We start from the raw sequence: 22,760 nt of genomic DNA on the forward strand, positions 1-22,760 counted from the left end.
TTTATTACAGTGTTATTAACAATAAGTTGTTCACACAGTTTAGTAAGAGCGCTTCACTGAGCAATACTTCAACGTGTTTTTAAAAAATACTCAATACAGTTCCTCTAGTGTAAATTCATCCATGCATCACCATTCCAAGCACAATGCACATCCCCAGTCAAGGGAGGGAGTCAGCAAAAGTAAAATAAAGGCCCTTTCGCACCAAGCATGTTATGTAAACGGGGCTAAAACCTCATTGCTCCCCCAATTATTCATTCTTTCTGTTTTCTGAGTGCTTATTAGACAGACTTTTAAAACAGACCAGGATACTTCTAGTCACATTTAAAAACAGCTACAGAAAGTGGCTGTAAAATATGTCATTTCTTAGCCTTTTAGATCTGCTGTGAAATACATTTTCTTTAACCTCCACAGTTTTATAATTGTTAATAGTTTGTTGATCCTCATATAAGCTTTTGTGTTATTCTGCCTCTTCATGCTCATTGGTTTGATCCACAACTTAAACCCACAATCAACAAGTTGACAGTTGGTCAACTTGATTTTAACATATCCAATACAGTATAAAATTAAACAAGGACAGATCAAAAATGTATGAAGAAACTTTATGTGCATTTCTTCCATCCAAAAAAACAAAAAAAAAAAAACAGACTTGGTGTGAAAGGGCCTTAACTCAGTTAAACCTCTTCAGTATACATGGGGAAGTGTGACGCTCAGCGCAGCAAAGGTTAGTGCTAGCGAAGGTTAGGGAAACCGAGGCAAGAGGAAACACTCCTCCCCTTTGCAACACTGATCCAGCTGTACGGACGCTGTGAAAAAGGTGGCTCAGACCATTTAAAACACGGCAGATTTGAAGGACAAAACATGACGAGGTAGAAGCTGCTCTTCTGAAGGACCTGACTGACCTTGGATCATGTTCCCAATATGCCAGGTAGGGAATGCTGAAATAAAAGAATTGGAAACAAGACTCTGGCATGCCAAGCGATGAAACTGATTGATTATTCCAGCATTTAAAAAGTTATCAGGTTTTAAACAGTCTGAGTTAATACGTTGATTGTTTCAATGCTATATAGTGCCATTCTGTCCTTATGGGCACTAATTATACAGCAAAACAGCATTTATTGGGCGCTGAGTAGTCCATCGGTTTAATGCACTGCCACTATGAACAGGAGGTCGCAGGTTCAAATCCCGTTCATGTAGCTTTGCTATCAGCAAAATTGGCCTTGCAAAATTGGCCATGGGCAGATGGAGCTCTCTACCCATCACGCGCCGGGCAGCATGTGGCTTCTGTGAGTGTATGTATTGGAACCGAGTTTTCTCCGAGAGCGCTAGCCGCTCAGGCAATAATGCATTAATCTGTAATAATGCAGATCCAAAAAGTCAGCCGCTGACTCTTTTCCAACTGCTGCTGATGCAGAATTGCCGAGTAGCATCACTGCGCGCTCGGAGGAAAGCACAGTGACTTGATACATCAGCACACAGACGCTTGTGCTGATCGACATCACCTTTTTGGAGTGATGTGGGGAGAGAGTGCCATCTACCCACCCAAAGAGAGCAAGGTCAATTTTGCTCTCTCAGGGCTCTGGTAGCTGATGGCAAGCTACCTGAACAGGATTCGAAGTGGCAACCTCCTGAGGGCGCAAATATTTTTAAATCCTTCAAATCTCCTTCAAATAACTGATTGATCAAAAGCTAATGTCTTATTTTACAAAGTTACAAAGAAAACCTTAAGACTTAAGCCTCAACATCTTTGAAAGGGTAACTTTTTTAAAGTATAGAAATGATGTAAGGTCAACATAAGAATGTTTTTATTAATGTAATGAGACTCTCCAAAACCCCTGCAATCCTGATCAAGTAAAAAGAGATAAGAAAGACTGCAAGATTGTCCACAATTTAGACAGCAATTTCAAACTATATGGCTCATTTACTTGGATCTATCACTATACAGTCACAGGCAGCATGGACGTACAATATGTTTGAGGAGATGAATGTAAGACATACACAGAGATGCCAAAAGTCATAAGACCAAAGACATTTTTGATATTTTGATCATGAATTGTTACTTTATGAGACAGCTTTGGAACACCCAAACCTGTACTAGGTGTTATCTTGTGAGTGAGGCTGAAAACTGGCCAGTGTGGTTATGGCAAAATGACAGGAATTTATCTGAGTTTGAGCGAGACTGGTTATGCGGCCACTTAACATTACTTGATACACTGGGAATACATCATAAAAGGCATTACTACCCACAGTAGACAGCACAGCAGACGGTGGTAATAATCGTGACTGGTGGAGTCTGGCCCCAAAAAGATGTCACACAAGCATTCACCATTACCATTTGGCATGTCAGTGTAGTATGGCTTACTTACCTGGATCTGACACAAACGTATGTTTGAATAGATTAATATAAGGTAAATGTAAGAATGTAATTGTACATTCTTTAAAACAAAACCTATAAATTTCAGTCTATCTCACAGGACTTGAATAACTGGACCCTCATCAGAATCAGAGTTACGAAAATAAAAAAATAAAAGGAAGTGCTGTTGATCAGGTTCAAAAGGGCAGCTTCTACCAAAAGCAAAATTCAGTGTAATCATATATGAAACTGAGTAAGCACATATTAAACAAATCAACTACTTCACTCCCTTTCATGAAAGGTATGATTTAGACATGCATACACGCATTTCTGTATTCTTCCAGCTCCAGTTAGTCGTACAAAACCATAACCTGGATAAAGCCCACATCTCTAGGAAAAGCAAACAAAACATAATTAATTCCTTGATTCCTTGAAGTCCCTGTGATTTGTATGTCTTGCTTATTAGGCTTTCTCTCTCCGCTGAGAATTCATTTAAGGCCTGTGGATTACTTCCCAAAGTCAGTTTAAAAATGGCTCAAAGTCATTCCTGCTCTTGTGAGCGGGAGGGGTCACTGGAAGAAGGGTAAACACCATCTTGATTGGGGTTACAGTGAAATTTAGCCACAGCAAAGATTTAAAAATGTCAAATAATAAACTAGGCTGTAAAAAATATGGCATCCTCTGGTTTTGTGAACTTGTGTGTGTGTGTCTACATCCTGTGTGATTTCTCCTCCTAAATGCATCTGCAGGACGATTTCTTTTTGAGTATTATTTGAGAATTAGCCACTACCAGGTGCCAACTGGCAAGTGGCTCTCATTGCTAAACTCAGTTCACCTGTCCTGATGCTAGCCAACTTCTAAACGACTAGGTCAACAGCCCCTTGGTCCTTGGGAAAAATGTCCTCATCCATGTCTTGTTGTGCTTTCCACCGCAAGTGAGCATTCAAGAGGGGCGATGTAGAAGGTGTAGACGAAGTGCCAAGATCTGTTTTCAAAAGACACAATCTACTTGAGTCTACTTGACGTTGAACACCATGAGTGGTCTCTCTTCACGCCGCTGCCATGGGCTCTTCTTATTCTCCCCGTCTTCATCCTTGTCATCATTGTCATCATCGTCAGGGCTGGTCACCGAATCTCTGTGGACTTCGGTGCCACTGCTGCAGGCACTGTTGTCCCTGCTGCGTCCACGGCGAGGGAACGTTCCTCCCCGAGAACATTCCGGTGCCTCTTCCAGCAGTGGAGCCATGGAGCTGTCCTCTGGCGAGTATGTGGCTGTATGGCTTTCACTGCTACTACTGGGATCTGTAGTGTCAATAACGGGAAGCTTGGAGTAGATCTTGCCGTGGGCCTTCCTCTCACCACCTTCCTTAATCTTGCTCTCTTCTTTGCCCTTTCTCTGTGACAACTTCCCAGAAATTCCAGGGTACGTTTCCGCCCGGTGCTCCTGGGCAGTGGGTCTAAAGGCTTCGTTGCCCAGCTCAATGTAAGAGTGCCGGACAAGGGAATTGGAGCGCCCATCAAGGGACACGAACCAGGCAAGAGGATGTGGTTTTACGCCCAGTTCCAGCAGCTTCTTCTCTGTGAGGGCCTTTAGCTCCCCATTGACCTGGGCCATGGTGGAGTCATCAAACAGCACAGGGATGTGGACAGGGCCTGAGGAAGAAGCTTCAGAAGCCCAGTTCTGCTCCTGAGAAGTCTGTTCCCCTTTCTGTTCAGCTTTGTCATCCTCCTTCTGTGGCATGGTAGATTGCTGTTGCTGTTGTTGCTGCTGCTGCTGACTCTGCTGGCGTGGTAAAGTCATGCTAACCTGAATGCCCTCCATATCATGCTGCAGCTGCTGCTGCCTCTCCATGGCCTGCTCTACGGCCGACAGGTCCGAGGAGAGACGCATGTAATGCGCAGGGATGACCAAGGTGGGCACTACGCTGCGGTACATGCTCTCCTTCATCTGCTCCATGGAATGGCAGAAGATGAGCTGTCCAGGCTGTGTGTTCAGGTGATCTGCAGCCTGCGAGGACGAGTAATCCGGGGGCATACTGTCTCGGCTGTGGTAAAGGCCAGCAAACGCGGGCAGCAAGGGTGGTGGAGATGGAGGGTCTGAGGTATAACCTTGGTTGTCCTTGGCGTTATGGAGATGGGGATGGGGATGGGGGTGGTGATTGCGCCTGCGATCGATAGAGTCTTCGGCCGAGCTGTAGCTTCTGGCCATGTCATCCTGCAAGAGCAGGTCCAGGTTGTTGGTGTTAGTGGAACGGGTGGCCTGCAGAGGGAAGCTCTCGCCACGCTTGCTGTTCACACTTCCTTTGTTAGGGTGTCGAGATTTGGGGCCTGGGCCGTGCCTGAAGAAATCTTCACGTGAACTGTGCAAGTCTCGTGTGGAGGACAGGTCCGATTTCACTCCATCGTGATCTCCGATGGAAGAGGCCGTCTCCATGTGTGCACTGCTTATGAGGTTGAGCTGAGAAGTAGATGTACCTTGGTCCCTTTTGGAGCTGTCCAGAGTGGAGGACATGTGCATTTTACGATGATGCTGCCTGGGTTTCAGACATCTCCTCCTAAACAAGAAAAAGCACAGGCTTCAGATACAACAGGGGACATTGGACTGCCATGTATACAATTAGTCCAAAAAAGGTGTTTGCCAATCGATTAGAATTTGTTTAGTAGAGTATAATATAGAGATTGAGTTCTGCATGTGCCAACACCCCGGTTACAGAGAATAATATAGCAATTGGCCCTTTTGCTAAATTTACTAATGCTCCAGTTGCTGAGTATATTATGTGAATCTGCAAAAGTGATGCATGTGCTAGTATACAATTAGTGAAAAGAGGGTATTTGCTAATCCATTAGAACTCGTTATTAGAGTATAACATGGGGATAGGCCAGAGTGCTGCATGTTCCAACACCCCGGTTGCTGAGTATTTTAAAGGAACTGGCTCTTTTCCTAAATCCTCTAAAACTCCGGTTGCTGAGTATAATATGGGAATCTGCATAAGTGCTGCACATCCCAACACCTCATTCGACAAGTATAAATTGTAACTTGGCCTCAGTGCTGCATGTCCCAACACCCCGGTTACTGAGTATAGTATAGGAATTGGCCCGAATCAAATATGCCAACTCCCTGGTTGCTGAGTATAATATGGGAATCGGCCCTAATGGTGTAGGTGCTGAAACACCCCGGTTGCCAAGTATAATACAGGAACTGGCCGGAGTGCTGCCTGTGTCCACTCTCTTGTTTCTGAGTATAATATAGAAAACAGGCCAGAGTGCTCTTTTTTCCAACACCCCAGTTGCTGAGTATAATATGGGAATCGGCCCATCCTACTTTCGCCATCCATCTCTGGATGCTTCTTCATGCTATGTAGGAGTATGTAATGGTCACTTGTCGTTCTGTCGCCTGCTAGTGTGAGCTCAGGGTGAGCTAAATAAGCTAAATAAGCTAATAAGTGTACATAATGAAACAAATTCCTTTCAGATTTCAGTCCCAATCTACCTGGTACAAGCAGCCTCACAGCCGGCTAAAGGCCAATCCTTAATCAGTATCAAAGGCCATTAAGCTGTGTTTTGGCATATTGCAGTTTTGCAGAGTTGTTTGGCATGAGCAGTTTAAACATGGGTACCTGCAGTAGTAGAGCAGCAAACAAAGCAGGACTAGAACCAGCAGGGCCATGGAGCCCAGAATGGTCAGGAGGAAGATGGTGTGGTATGTGGTGATGTCTCTCAGACCAGAAGGATTCAGGACTGTGCCTGCAATAGACAAATTGAGCAATGAGGAAAGTGATTACTTCCATAAACACAGGAAGATTATTTGGTAGGCTTTTAAAAAATGCATGTTTTGTCAATATAAATGCCTTTTTTTATTTTAGCTAAGATGCAAAACAATAGGCTATAGTTAATAATTAGTAAAATAATGAATATTCATGCACATTCAGCTCCAAAGTGGCTTCTTAAACAATGTATTAATCAAATATTTATGGGCTATTTCACTGAATGGGTGCCATTTGCTTGTTGTAACTTAACTCTGAATCTAATAACACACTTATTTAACTATTTAAAACATGTACTGGTCAAACTCAGGCAGCTTTACCTATTTTTTTACAAGGTTTCTAAGCCAAAATTGTTACAGAACTCATGTGACATTAAAAAAAGAATGTTTAAAAGCAAGTCCACTCATTTATTTGATTTTATTTCAAGAAAGTCCTTATTTTAAAGAAATGCTTGACTGCATATTCAAATAAATGATATTTATTACAAACAAATCACTTCTGTTAATGGCACTTATTCCTGTTACTGACATTCATTCCTGTTACTTTTTATGTTTTGAGTAACAGGACTGAAAGTAACAGGAATGAGTTTTTAGCATATAATTAGCAAAAACATGAAAAATAGCTAAATGGCGGCTATGCTAATAGCATGAGGTAACAGAGCACATTCTAGTGATTTTCCCAAAATTTTTATAAAAAAAAAAAAAAAATCAAATAAGATCTAAGAATTAATTTAGGTAACAGGAGTGAGTGTTGAGATTGAGCTCCTCAGCCATACTGTAGTTACAATAAGATCAAATATGCAGGAAAACAAATGAGGGGACTTAATGTTGGTCTTCCCATGATCTTCAGAAGAACCAACTGATGTCACTTCCTGTAGATGTGACTTGTTGTAGAATGTTCCAGAAGTTTAGGGCTAATGTGTTACGGTAACAGGACTGATTGAAATCCAGGGACACAACTAAAATGTGTATTTTAAGTTAAATATTATGGATTCATTATGAACACAAAAAAAGTGTTCTAAGTAGTTTTTATTCTTTTTTTAAATTACATATCTTACTTTTGCAACTAGGTCAATGTAAAATACACTATGTTTAATAATAAAATGTATTTTCAAGTTATTTTGTGTGCACATTTATACATATAATTTCCTGTGGACAGAAATGGCACCCATTCTGTGGAATGACCCTTAAAATTGTACTCCTCCCTCCTCGGTTTGGCGCATTTAAGAAGGTTAAAAAGCAAAAATAAAAAAAGCAAGACTCACCCACTGATGATGGGAAAGCTGCAAGCCAGTAGCCTAAATGTGGGGCGACAAAACTCCAGGTCATCTGAGAATCATCGCTCTTAATGTAGCCGGTCCCACTTCTGACCCACAGACCTACAGAAGAGCAAAGCATCCATTATCATTATCTATATCGAAACCTAACCAGATACTGCTTTAATTCACATGAAGGTTCAAGCTAAAAACAGGTTAAATCAGCTAGTAATCCCAGTACTTTATACACTGTGCTAGATAGAATTGCAATGTGAATAATTATTTAGCTGTTAAAATAACATGATGTTTGTTCAATGCCAAGAAAAAGGAAGCTTAAACGTTAATTAATAAGGTTTGAGTAAGTCAAATGATAATAATGATATACTTTAAGATGTTGCAGCTGAGGACTGTAGGGATACAGGGGAGTAAGGGGCTTGATATTTGTAGAAAACCCCTGAGGAGGGATGTGGAAACAATGTGGCTTAATGATTTCTGACAATTCCAGCTTGCAACATCTCTCTTTTCCCTAAAATATTCCCAAGATTGGCTACACATTCTTAGTGTGCAAAATCACATTAAAGTGTGATTCATCATGCATTTACACAATAAAGAAATGAGCACTGATGCAGGTTTGTGTGGAGAGAAGGCGGCTGAACGTCTACATGTCTTACAAAAAAAAAAAAAAATAATCTGGAGTTCTTATGTTCTTATATCCCACTGGGTCATTATCAAAATACGGTACCGTTTGGCACTCAATATGAAAAATGACTGAATTTGCCAGTCAAAAAGAGTGCCAGTCAAAAGTTTGGACAAACCATCTCGTTTAATGTTTTTATTTAATTTTATTTCCTAAATTGTGATGGAATAATAAAGTCATCCAGACTATGAAGAAACATCAAAAATCATACAGTAACTTTGATTTTATTTAAAATAATGAAAAAACACTATATATTTAAGGTTTGTCTGTATTTTAATCATTTATTATATTTATACGTTTCCAGACTACACAGCAGTCTGATTAAGAAGCTTAATCACTTTTTATTTTTACTTGCATGCAATTTTTGTGAAAATTGGCATAGAATGGAAACGTGCTTAACCTAGAGTTGCAACTTGTTCTGTTTCAAAGATACATTTTAATGTTTACCAAGACAGGTTGGGCAGCTTAATCTTTACCTCAGCCAACAATATGATGACAATATGATGAATAGTAAGTGAAATTATTAATAATAATATTATCAAGTGTCTTTAGTCCCTTGAAAATAACAGTGTGAAGATGTGTGATATCACTTTGAATTAAAGTTTACTTTATTAAAGGGGGTTAAAGGGGTTATCTCAAGATAACATGTCGGACATGGAATTCTTGGATTCGCTTAAATAGCTTGTTATTAATTTATTTATTCAAAATCATTACACAAGTGTTATTAAAACGGGATTTATACACTTTTTAAACAATACGTTTCCATGACTTTTCCATGCCTTTAACGCAAATTTTAATGACCACATTATCTTTCAGCAGTGCATAGACATGGACAAACAATATTATAAATTATAATTAAAATTGAATAAAAATAGGCCTAAAATAAATTTGAAAACAATGTTGACACAGAATCTTCAACAATAAATGTGTGTCAAATTCTCAGATTCATTGTGTAGGGCTAAATTACTAAACTAACTGATCTGATGTATTTGTTAGCAAAATAGCTTCTTCTTAAATAAAAAAAAAATTGTAGAGCAAACTTCCATTACTTTTACAAAACTTTCTGTGTATTTTTATTTTTTTCAAAACTTATCCAGGCCTGGAAATAGCTTTTTTCAAATTCCATGACTTTTTCCAGGTTTTTCATGACCATACGATCCCTGTTAATTATAGAACACTGTATAGATTTGTAATGTGTTCATTCACTGTAAACTTCTAAAAATATAGTTACACAGAGTAAAGTAAATGGGTTATATTAATAATAACCGATTTATTATACATATACAGACATTTAAGTCTCACTGTGTAAAGCCTATTCTGCAGTATTTCCACTAGATGGGGATATAAATCCACTTTAGGAACAGAGGCCCTTGCTCAGTCCCTGAAGGTGAAGTGGGGTGGGGTGGGGTAGAGGGGTTTCCCCAGCACAGCCCCTGTGTGCCTCCTCTGCTTCTCTTGGCTTAGCTCTTTATTATCCGTGACATTATTTATCCATCTCCAAAACAAATAGGCCTCAAAGGAAGACTGTCCTGTTAACACAGTGAGCACATGATCCCACATACGCCCACAACAAACTGCTGCATCATCCTTTTCTTCATAACAGGACTCATTTCTGAAGCGTAGTTCATTCTGCTCCCCCCCACACACACATGCTGCATATTCATGCCCATACTATACTAACCACAACTCACTGAACTGAGCTGTTTTAGTCTGCTGGACTGAGGAACCAGGCTGTATCTGGGTCTCTGTATCATCTAATTCTGTGTGCAGTGATCCAGATCTGCATTATAACAGGAAACCAGGGCTCTGGTGTCCCCAGACCAGTGCCATTGACATAAGGCTAGTGGATTAAGCAGCAAGTAAGACAATGCAGTGTATTTGTTGTACAGTGCTAAAGAACAGCATTTAGATATTTTAAGGCCTTTAATTTTATACAATGTTTCAGCAATCAGAGATCATAGTGCTGGTTTAAAAAGCCATCGACAGTCCAGTCCAACTTTTCATTTGGAATGTTAATACAAGTCTTATTCTATTCAGTGTAGGCTTGCAACGATTAGTCGATATAATTGACAATGACGATGTGGTAGTTTGAGTCTCGTGGTTTGGAGGAACCTTGTTTAAATAGCAGGCTGTAGTGGGAATGATGGAGTTCCGCAACAGACGTGAGATCTCAATGGGTTTAGTTTTATTTTCTTTGCAAAAATAATAAACAGTATACTGACATTTACACTTTTTGCTCAGGGTTAGCTGGAAGAAGTGGCTAGGTTGTAAGGAGCAGTAAAGCCACTCTGCTAAAGTGCAGCATTATACAGGAGTTTCAGTTTAGTTCTCCAGCACCGAGACTGGAGCAGTGTTAGCATTAGCCGCTAATCGCATTAAGTTCTAGCACTTTTGCCGTTCGGAGGTGAGTATTAACAGCCTGTAGCCTGCTGCTAACCCTGGCTAGCACTGCTAGAGCAGGATTAGCATTAGCCACTAACCGTGCTAAGTGCTAGTTCTTTTGCCATTCAGAGGTGAGTATATCAGACTGTAGTCTGCTTGTTTACCATGTTAAAACAAGCTACGTGGGCTGAACCGCTAGCTATTATCGCCCTGGCTTACTGGAACACTCACTGGAACTCCTCAGTATAATACTGTCAGGCAGCATTAGCCACAAAAATCTGGAAATCTGAAAATCTAAGCTTACTGTAAATAAGGAGATAAATATATGTAAATTAACATCCAGAACTCATTTGACTTTAAAAGAAATGTTTTTTTTTAAGAATTACAGTCTTGTTTACTTAGCTTAGCTTTACAGCTTTACTGCTGCTATATTAGAAGGAAAACATGGCGACACCCCTGTTCTTTACTAGTATCGCATAATGTGCCTTATAAAGCTGTGTACCTTATGTATGAAAATAGACGTTTATTGATTGTGCGGCTTATAATCCGATGCGCCCTATAACGCCTTATAGTGCGAAAATACTATTTGACAAAAGATTTGCATTCAGAATTGCTGCAACTGATGCCTTGTGGTGTCCCAACAGTGGTGTACTACAGCTTCCTTTCCTTTTTTCCAAATCAAATGATCCTTAAATGCAATAATACACCTAAATTTACCCATTTAGTTTGTGTCAACAAATTATTCCAATTTTAATCGCAGTTTGCAGATGTTCAATTATTATCACATTATAGTCAATGAAAGGCAAGTCTCCCTATGAGGCATTTTAATGGCCGTCCTCTCAAACAAACAACAGCAACCACATCATAAACACAGTGAGGGTCAACAGGATCAGAGGGGATTTTTCTTGGGACCAGATGCCCCTTCCACAGTCAGACATTACAATCCAGTACATATGGATTAGTTATTACTTAATTCCCAGCAGCAGGAGACCCGAAGACCTACATCCAGGCTTAGCAATGACGGCCATGCTGGTATTTTAATTAAGAAAAACCTACAATTCTGTTGATTATTATGGTTTAATCCTTTCAGACCTGTGTTATTTCCAAGTGATGGTAAGAATGTTGTTTTCTGCAATACACATTCTAATATAAAATCTAATACAGTACAATTCTAAAGGTTTTATATAATATTTTGCTTTTTATTTCCATTGCATTGGAATCTTGTATTTACCATTGTTAGTTTCATAACTGATATATATATAATATTGACCTTTTCACTTTACAAACCATGAATAAATTTGATTGAAAAAGTGGGTACCACTTCAAAATAAGACTACATTTATAAAGGGTTTATAAATGGTTTACAATTAGTTTATAAATGGTTACTAATTAGTTTGTAAATGCCTTAAAAATCATTAATAATCAGTTATAACGTAGAATAACGTAGAAAGGGCAAAAATATAGATGTCTGTGTAATATAATTCACTATTTGACAAACAACAGGTCATTGTTGCCCTTTCTACATACGTGTTATAACTGATTATTAATGATTTTTAAGGCATTTACAACCTAAATAGTAACCATTAATAAATTAGTTTTAAACAATTTATAAACCCTTTATAAAGGTAGTCTTAGTTTAAAGTGGTACCAAAAAGGGTTCTTAATTAGATAAAATAAATAAAAATAAGCCCTTTTTGACTTCCAGTGCAGTTGGTGGGGACCAGCTACTGTTTTATTGGCTGGTAAACTTTTTCAATGCTTTGTTAATGTCTATTGTAATAGAAAATAGGTTTTATTCAGTGTTATGTGCAACAAAACTTTAAAAAATTAAGTTCAACAACATGATGTCCACTGTAAAGACGCAGAGTCTGAAAGAGGAATGAGAATCACAACTAGTAAGAGGTACAAATAAACCGTAGTGCAAACCCTAATATGAAAGTGCCTACTTTGCACTGTTACTGTTACCTTAAGGGAAATTATTTGAGAAACTGACCCAAATATGGTGTCCAGCCACCATCAACAGTGCTTTAAATAGCAAGTGCTCAGGTTAAACAAGGTATTACTGCTTAATTTAGAATTTTTAATATATTCTACATGCATTCAATATCTAAAGAAATCTAAATTGGGTCAGTTTTAATAAAAAAGGAGAGACTGTGGTTGGTGAAAATCTTCTTGCCATGATACACTCTGTTCCTGACACATGCTTCACAACACCAAAAAAAAAAATGCCCCTCACACTGAATCTCAAAATACGCCACCCTAGCAACGGCGCTAACTGTGCAGGCCTTGTTCTCAGTGCTGTTAAAGAATGCTCTCATCTAAAGGCCTGAGCAAATGGGCCTGCAGGATTAGGATTCCTCAGACTAAGCTGCTTGGTTGGAGATAATTTGAGATTTCTTTTTACAGCCAATGGAAGCTAAATATAGCATACAGGCTTTTTTACATCCTCTCTATAAAGGAAAACATTATAGTATGAAAGACTTTCATAGCTTTATATTTTCGTAAACACATTTTAAAAAGCTATTAAGAAAGGCTAAGGGAGTTTCTATTCCATAGTAAACATATTATATCTAGGGCTGTAAACTTGAACGCATTATCGCACATCTTTAATGTGGAATCAGTTTATTTCCCAACATGATAGATGTTGCAGCTGGACCTGTAGATCCTGCACCCTCATAGTTTGCCAAAGCTGGCATCCTAGCTGGTCTCATGCTCAATTGACATACATTTAGCCACAGGTCAAACAATGGTTGAAATCTAGCAAGAGACATTCCTGGAAAACTTATACTGTGTGTGGGTGAGCATTATCCTGCTAAAAAAAGTGCCAGTTTGGAGCCCTACCACAAGAGGCAACACACGTGGCCACAAGATGTCACGTACATACACGTCTTTGAGTTGTTTATGTCCCTCGTATAACTACTAGGGGTGACTGATTGCCATATTTGAGGGCTTTCCAGTCATCACATCAGCAGTTGGGGCACTGTGTTGCTCCACAGCAAAGGCAGGGCTGAAGTGATCATACCTGACTGTTAATGCATCCCTAACAAAACCTGGATTTGTTGTAAAAGAAAATAAAAAATACAGTTCCAGTCTATATCAATCTAGGCTGCTTCTTCATGATGCTAATGCAAACGAAAAGGACTGTTGCTGGCTGACGGACGAACTAGATGGGGGGTAACTTGGCAAAATGGCCCATCCTGCTTGTCTTTGTCTAATAATATTGTCTGATAATTCAGCAAATTGAGAATATTTGAGTGTGACCTAGAGGCCTGTCTAGCAGTCAGTTTACCAACTCTCACCAGGAGGTACACTAGCCAAAAATATCCTCTGATAAACTTTTTACAGTGCTGCCCTCTTGTGTTAATTCTGCAATATGTGTGTGGGTGAGCATTACCCTTCTGAAAAATGCTCATCACAGAGCTGTTAGTGTTCCTCGTATTACTACTAGGGGTGACTGACTGTTGTATATGAGGGCTTCCCAAATGAGATCGCCACATCAGCAGTTGGGGCTGTGTGTTGCTCCACAGCAAAGGCAGGATTGAAGTGCTCACCAAAAAGCACCTATACTCGAATCCAACTATTTTCAAATCCCAAATAAAACCTGGATTTATTGTGACAAATGATACAGTTTCATTCCGTATCAGTCTATGCTGCTCCTTCATGATGCTATTGCAAATGAAGAGGACTGTTGCTGGTTGACAGACAGCCTAGATGGTGAGGAATTCGTCCAACAATAACGTCTGATAAGTCTGCAAAATGAGAATATTTGAGTGTGTCATAGAGGCATGTCTAGCAGTCAACTCAACATTTCTCACCAGGAGGTAAACTTCCCAAAAGCATCCTCCGAGAAACTTATAGTAGTATATTTTATAGTGCCACAGAGGAAAGACTTTTATGCCCTCTTGTGGCACGTTTTGTAGCTATTTATAAATCATCTTTTAAAGACCATTTAGAGCAGGGGTCGACAATTAAATTAGAAAAAAATTAATCTGTTTTGGTAAATTAACTGTAATGAGATGAAGTGCTACAGAATAGTAGCTCTCCAGCCCAGAGGGTTGTTGAACCCAATTGCAGAACAGTTGACCTCAAAGCAGGCAAACCCAAGAAGAAAGAAAAAAATAAATACATGAACACACTGTGCCTCACGCGGGATCAAACCCGTGTCGCCAGGGTTGCGGTCCAATACACTACCTGGGACACGGCTGGGGAAAAAAACCCTAACAAGGAGATAGGGAGCCCAAGAATGGGCGGAAATACGAGAATGGGAGAAAACTAAATTCACGCTGAGCGCAACAGCTTAAAAAAGCTTACCGGAGAAGCATTTTATTTTTTTTTCTATTTTTTCCCATTTTCTTCCCAATTTACATAGCCAAATACCCAACCCACTCTTTAGGTCTTCCCCTATCACTAGTAATGCCCCAACACACCAGGAGGGTGAAGACTAGCACATGCCTCCTCTGATACATGTGAAGTCAGCCACTGCTTCTTTTCAAGCTGCTGCTGATGCATCATTGCCGAGTTGCTACTCACAGCACACTCGGAGGAAAGCGCAACGACTCATTTCTGATACATCAGCTCACAGACACCCTGTGCTGCAGACATCACCCTTTAGTGATGTGGGGAGAGAGCGCCATCTACCCACCCGGAGGGAGCAAGGCCAATTTTGCTTCTTCTGAGCGTCAACAACTAATGGCAGGGTAGAACCTGCGATCTCTTGCTCATAGTGGCAGTGCTTTAGACCATTCGGCGCCCCACCAGAGAAGCAACCCCTGATTAAGAACTAAGCCCGCAAATGTACCCAGTCAAAGATTCTTTGAAGAAGATCTTAAAAGATGAGAGCAATGATTATATCTATTTTATAAGCAAGGCAAGCTATTATTCCTCCACTGAGAGACTGTCAGAACCAGCACTGAATACAACATCCTGCCTTCCTCTACTACGGTGGCCCTGAAGTGCAAAACAAATTAACATGTCAGAAAACAAAATTACAAAAACTAAAACACATTTACAAAACTTAAAACAAATTTACAAGACGCAAAACACTTTTCCCAGCACTGAAACACTTTTACAAATGCTGAAACACTTTTACCAGCACTAAAACACTTTTACAAATGCTGAAACACTTTTACAAATGCTGAAACACTTTTACAAACGCTGAAACACTTTTACAAACTCTGAAACACTTTTACAAACGCTGAAACACTTTTACAAACACTGAAACACTTTTACAAACTCTGAAACACTTTTACAAACGCTGAAACACTTTTACAAACGCTAAAACACTTTTACAAACACTGAAACACTTTTACAAACGCTGAAACACTTTTACAAACTGCGATTTCTGACGGAAAGGGAGGGTCTAACACACAGGAAGTGCTTGATGCGGACCCTCCTTGTCAGTCAAGCTGCGTTACGATGAGAGAGTGGAGTTATGGACACTAAACTATGTTTTGTGGCACGTATTTTAGCAGCAGCAGTAAATACTTAAACTATCCCTGTCCTGTTGCTACCCCCGCTGCGGGGTTCACCTAATACCCCGGGGGTTCAGCTAATGCCCGGCGGCCATCAGCCACTGCCCCCGCCGCGGGGTTCACCTAATACCCCGGGGGTTCAGCTAATGCCACGCGGCCATCAGCCACTGCCCCCGCCGCGGGGTTCAGCCACTGCCCCCGCCGCGGGCTGATAACCGCGGGGCAGTGGCTGAACCCCGCGGCGGGGGCAGTGGCTGATAACCGCGGGGAAGTGGCTGAACCCCCGGTGTATTAGGTGAACCCCGCGGCAGGGGCAGTGGCTGATAACCGCGGGGCAGTGGCTGAACCCCCGGGGTATTAGGAGAACCCCGCGGCGGGGGCAGTGGCTGATAACCGCGGGGCAGTGGCTGATGGCCGCCGGGCATTAGCTGAACCCCGCGGCGGGGGCAGTGACTGATAACCGAGGGGCAGTGGCTGAACCCCCGGGGTATTAGGTGAACCCCACGGCGGGGGCAGTGGCTGATAACCGCGGGGCAGTGGCTGAACCCCTGGGGTATTAGCTGAACCCCGCGGCGGGGGCAGTGGCTGATGGCCGCCGGGCATTAGGTGAACCCCGCGGCGGGGGTAGCAACAGGACAGGGATAGTTTAAGTATTTACTGCTGCTGCTAAAATACGTGCCACAAAACATAGTTTAGTGTCCATAACTCCACTCTCTCATCGTAACGCAGCTTGACTGACAAGGAGGGTCCGCATCAAGCACTTCCTGTGTGTTAGACCCTCCCTTTCCGTCAGAAATCGCAGTTTGTAAAAGTGTTTCAGCGTTTGTAAAAGTGTTTCAGCGTTTGTAAAAGTGTTTCAGTATTTGTAAAAGTGTTTTGCGTCTTGTAAATTTGTTTTAAGTTTTGTAAATGTGTTTTAGTTTTTGTAATTTTGTTTTCTGACATGTTAATTTGTTTTGCACTTCAGGGCCACCGTACTCTACTCCTCTATCTCTCTTTAAATTACAGCCAACTGCAGCACTGAGCACTGAGGGGGTCTCCTCACTGCCCTGCACGAGTGCCGGGGAACACCGCTCAGGTGAATAAGAAACGACTGCATTACTGAACCAGCATGTAGCATTTGAATAAGAAAGTGCGCCTCACTGCCACATCCCTGACACACTTTCCCTTCAGCCGAAGAGCACAGCACCAAAAGGATGTGATCAGCCTATTCCTCTTGTGCTCACCCAGCATGCACCAGGGTTGCGTAACAGCCTCTTTAGTGAACAGGCACTGCCATCAGGGCCCTAGAGCTTTAACCCACGCATGTCTGAATCAGCCCAGCTGAGCCACAGATGGATCTACTGTAGCTTCATTCCATTTGGTCTAGACTGCTGGACTGGACTGGGGATATTGCTTAAGGAGTTTAAGTAGCATTAGCATTTAAAGCTCCTTCAGGAGCCATCAAGAAATGAGCAGCATTCAGTTATACAGCTCTGGAAAAAATGAAGAGACCACTTCAGTTTCTGAATCAGTTTCTCTGATTTTGCTATTTATAGGTTTATGTTTGAGTCAAATGAACATTGTCGTTTTATTCTATAAACTACGGACAATATTTCTCCCAAATTCCAAATAAAAATATTGTAATTTAGAGCATTTATTTGCAGAAAATGAGAAATGGCTGAAATAACAAAAAAGATGCAGAGCTTTCAGACCTCAAATAATGCAAAGATAAATAAAGTATCTATCTATCCATCCATCCATCCATCCATCCCTGCTTTTTAATCACAGTTGTCATGCATCTTGGTATGTTCTCCTCCACCAGTCTTACACACTGCTTTTGGATAACTTTATGCTTCTTTACTCCTGGTGCAAAAATTCAAACAGTTCAGTTTAGTTTGATGGCTTGTGATCATTCATCTTCCTCTTGATTATATTCCAGAGGTTTTAAATTTGCTAAAATCAAAGAAACTTATCATTTTTAAGCGGTCTTTTATGTTTTTCTAGAGCTGTATACAGTAATATACAGAAAACTAATATTTATAATGTTTTTATAGTTTAAATTAGATTACATTTCTAAATACCGCTCACATGCAGCTGTTGCCCTTGCTTGCTGTTTCATCAACAGAAATAAAAATACTCCAAAAATAGCTGCTCCAAGCAAGAATCAATTAACAATCCCTGATTAAAAATCTCTGGGATGCTACTGGACAAGCTGTCAATTCTCAGATCTTAAAGCAAAATCAGCAGGAACTGCATGAGTGATTAAGAAATAAGATTACTGCAGAACACCATGAGGAACCTCTACAACTCGATGGAGAGACCTCTTCCTTGTTGCATTACACATATGACCATGAGTTGTGCAAGTAAGTACATTTTGAATCATTCTTTGTACCTGGTGTTTTTTTTTCTTACAAATAGCAACTAGACACCGTTTTAAAGGTCAGTTATTTTTGCAAATATTTATTTGACCATGAGTTCAAAAAATGTAGTGACTTCTCCTAAAAGCTAATAAGTTTTTTTCCTTATCCTGTAAACTTTTCTTTACCTGCTCGCTCCTCGAACCTCCAGACGGGTACACTGGTGGCAGTCTTGAGAGGCGAGTCTGAGGGAAGGGGAACAGATACGTGGATGGGGTCCGAGACCTCCACCTCAGTGCCGTTGGGTCCAGTGAGTCTGGCGCACACTGCAGCCACTGGAGTCAGCTCAACCCAGCTGCCGTTTGAGCCTGTCAAAACAAAAATAAGAAATAATAATGTACCACAACATGTTCTACAGAAGATTTTTTATACCCTTTAAATTAATAAAATCTAGTTTTACAAGTGTGCAATATCGTACACAATAATATCACCAAAATTTTAGAATATTGTTATCGTAAAAATAGGTTTTTAGGTCCATATGGATCATCAGGGAACAACTTTTTTGCTGAAGATTCACTCACACACTTTTCTCATTTCTCAGTAATTATCTGATTATATCTTGATTATATGTCCAGTATCATTTATTTTACTTTATTCCTAAATATATGGAGTGTATTATTAGTATCATGACATGCTGGATCATTGACTTGATCACTGATATGCAATAATATCACCATATAAACTTTTATATTAATTTTTTAAACAACCTGTAATATTACTGATATCATTTTAGGGCCATATTTTAAACTGAAAGCTACAAAAATTAGAACCTGATGAAAATAAAGAAGCTAATGCTAATGCTAATGCTGCTGCACCCAGGCTTAGTGCAAATCTGGAAATATAAGCTTACTGTAAATAAATGGAAGTTCCTTAGTCACCCAAATAAACAGATTTCAGGAGAGAAACTTGTGTAGATTAACATCCAGCACTCTTTTAAAGTTTGACTTTTAAAGATTTTTTTTTTCTTTAAGAATTACAGTTTTGTTTACTTGGCTTAACTTTACCTAACTTAGTTAGCTACCCCTCCCCCTCACCCCCACCACACAGTCCCGAGGCCTGCTGAATTAGAAGGAAAACATGGCGACACCCCTGTTCCTTATTAGTATCGAATAATGTGCCTTTCAATCCGGTGCGCTTTATGTATGAAAACAGACGTTCACTGATACTACGCCTTATAATCCAAAGTGAAAAAAACGATTTATATATGGTATCCCACTTATAATTACTAAGGGCATTTAGACATTGGAATTGAAATATAAAATGTATAAAAATATGAAACAAAAAATAGATAAATAAAATAAAAACTAAGTTGACAGACAGATGTGTGTCACGGCTTACAGTACATTAGACACAATGGGAAACAATGAGCGCCACAAAAACTATTAAGGATATATCTATATATTGTATGGTAAGTCAATATTGTAATTTTAGATCCTCTTTCTCTTTTTTAGACCATTCAAATTCAACCTTTGGTTTTAAACAAGGAGAATAGAATGACATCTAAACAGAACGACATCTACAGTCACTCTACAGACACTCAGTGATGCATATCTGGGTGTGGAACAGCAACAAAGAACAGTTCTGAGCTGTTTGCACAAGGCCGTGCTCCTACTGTAAGTATGTTGTTGAGCTGGAGGAGATCACTCAGCTAGGCTGGGAATTGCATAAGCACTGGGACAACACTCTAACATGAGGGGTGGGGGGCAGTTCCTTTCAGTGTGAAGTGTGGGACAAGTGGAAATGAAAATTCCCAAGGCCATGTGCCAGATCTGATCTGCCCAGACTGCTTGTTAAGAGTGGCAGAAGATACCCGAAGTTACAATATTTCTGTAAAATTTGTAGAGGACTATTAATTACATGATAGAGGCTGACAGCTATAAAACTGAATACCAGTAAGGAATCATCCTATGATGACGACCATATTGAGAATACGAAAGAAATTTGATCTAACCCTTCACATTGTCTGTGTGGAAATGCTCTTACTTTCACTATTAAACACATCCCTGAGTTTTAGTGTTGTTTTTCTATGATTTGATTTCACCAAACGTTTAAGTGATGTCCAATCACGATCCTTCCTGGAAGATGATGCTTCCTCACTGTCCTTTCACTTTTTAATAATACGTTGAACAGTTCTTAAAATGATTTCAGTAGTTTCAGCAAGTTTTTAGCATTAATTTTTCTTTGCCTGACGCAAGTCAATAATTTGACACCTCTGAAACAGATTAACATCTTTTTTTTTTTCGCTTGTTGAAGAAACGAGAAGCTACTCACTGCATCAGTAAGTATTAAATACTTTGTTGTCAGCTAAAAACATTATTAACAATGGGAGGCTCTTACCTATTATCTTGTGGTGACCTTTTTTAGGAGGCAGAGTATATTATTTAATAAAAGTTATTAAAATTAAGTGTTTATTTTTTTTATTTCCCGGACGTTACAGAGGTAAAAAAAAATAAAAAATAAATAGTTTTAGTAAAAAAAAAATAATAATAAATAAAATAATAATAATAATAATAATAAATAATAAATAAATAAATAATAAATAAATAAAAAGAAGAAGAAGACTAAAATAGAAGAATAACCTTTTAATGAAAATTGTGATTATTTGGTCGTCATTGTTACTAAACATGTTACTATATTGTGATATATTTGAGTTTGAATTGTTAATTGGTAATATCTCAATTACATCTCAATATTCTCATTACATTATTGTCCTATAAGTTAGCATACAGTTTCACAGAAGGCTTCAAATCACCTGTGGAGTTGACCTCCAGGCCCAAGGGGTAAGGGAACCCCCCGAGCTCGTACTGACTCCTGGTGGAAGTGAGCATGGCGGAGAGTGTGATGTGGGAGGTGTTCAGAGCTGGACGAATGGCTTTCCTCTGCAGCTGCACCCACGGCTGACTTCTGGAGCCTGCAACACAACAATTAATGCATTTAATGCATTTATTTGCAGAAAATGAGAAATGGCCGAAATAATAAAAAAGATGCAGGGCTTTTAGACCTCAAATAATACAAAGAAAACAAGTTTTAAGAGTTCAGAGATCACTACAGTATTTAGTCAAATAATGGTGAATCTTGGCATGTTCTCCTCCACCAGTCTTACACACTGCTTTTGGATGACTTTATGCTGCTTTACTCCTGGTACAAAAATTCAAATAGTTCAGCTGGATTTAATGGCTTGTGATCATCCATCTTTCTCTTGATTATTTTCCAGAGGTTTTTAATCTGGTAAAATCAAAGAAACTCATCATTTTTAAGAGCTCTCTTTTTTTTCCAGAGCTGTATATTTAAGACAAATGACAACAAAACTTAACCAACGCAGCAATGTGAGCTATGTAAGCTAGTTGCTATCACTGTGATGGACGGATTAGCACAGTTTTAAAGATACATGGTTTAAGCATCACAAGACCACAGTATACATATAAGTTGGTTTACAATCTTACTGATTTTGAGGACATGAAGCAGAAGAGTGCATCTGAAGCACTGAAGTCTTGTTATAGATTCACTTCCACAGCTCTGACTGTTTAGATGTTCAAATATAAACTAGAGAAGCACCAAATATTTGACAACTGAAAATATTTGTGAGAAAATGGCTAAAAAAAAGGCATTACATTTTTTTTAAGCTGTGGAAGACCCAACACTCCACCCCCTTCCCTCCCAAAACGGCAGGTTTAAGTTCATTTTTAAACTCTACTCAACTAATTCAATTAGATAAAGTTTTCAGCATCACTTATCATAATCAGTCTGCATTTACAACCCCTTCACAAACGGGCCTTAAACTGTTTTCCTGCTAAAAATTAATAAGGCTAGCTGAGCTAACTTAGCATTAGCATCTGTTTTCTTACCAAAGACCTGACTTAATTTATGACTAAATTTGCACTGTTTACAAACATTTATGATTAGAACAGCTCTACTAAGGAAGATGTATGACTAAAGTGGCATTAACGAGGTAGCTAGCTAGTTAAAGGTGTGACAAAGACAGCACTGCTGAAATAAAGTCAGGATTAGGATAGCCCTAATGAGGCAACTATGTTTTGTTTTGCTAGTATGTCTGCTGGAAAACTAAATGTTAAATGTCCAAACATAAATCGTAAAATTTTAAAATGTAGTTAATACACTTATAATAATACATTTATGCTATTTTCTTTGTGGCGAAAAAAAGTGATATATTAAATGTAAACTTGGTCTAAAACCAGCAAAATCAGCTGTAGACTCTGGTGAGTACAGCAGTTATGAGAGTGTCCAACTGTATAGTAATTCTGTCTGCGCTCAGCTCGGCCCAAAGGAAGAAGAAAAGAGAAATGAAGTCCTATAAATACACCCGTGTCCATCTGACTATGGGCTGCCTGTTTCGATTAGCGCTGCAATCGTTCGCCTCTGATTGGCTCGGACAGCCTGGCTACCGCAGCATAGCTCCAGGTCAACTCCAGACACACCGAGAC

The 22,760-nt window shown here is 39.6% G+C and overlaps 1 protein-coding gene across 1 annotated transcript in view; it reads right to left on the reverse strand.

Annotated features, from left to right (window-relative positions):
- Nucleotides 1-1,780: 1,780 nt before the first annotated feature.
- The window catches only part of fam171a2a (family with sequence similarity 171 member A2a), a 96,844-nt gene continuing 75,864 nt past the window's right edge, over nt 1,781-22,760 (reverse strand). The window contains exons 4-8 of the mRNA XM_022664984.2: nt 21,071-21,229; nt 18,447-18,626; nt 7,379-7,492; nt 5,968-6,094; nt 1,781-4,905 (exon numbers count right to left, since the gene is read on the reverse strand). Coding sequence (XP_022520705.2) covers nt 3,366-4,905; nt 5,968-6,094; nt 7,379-7,492; nt 18,447-18,626; nt 21,071-21,229 — 2,120 coding nt within the window. The 3' untranslated portion in view covers nt 1,781-3,365. The remainder of the gene's footprint in view (nt 4,906-5,967; nt 6,095-7,378; nt 7,493-18,446; nt 18,627-21,070; nt 21,230-22,760) is intronic.

Source organism: Astyanax mexicanus, chromosome 19 (assembly GCF_023375975.1).
Source record: "Astyanax mexicanus isolate ESR-SI-001 chromosome 19, AstMex3_surface, whole genome shotgun sequence".
Lineage (NCBI taxonomy): Eukaryota > Metazoa > Chordata > Actinopteri > Characiformes > Acestrorhamphidae > Astyanax > Astyanax mexicanus.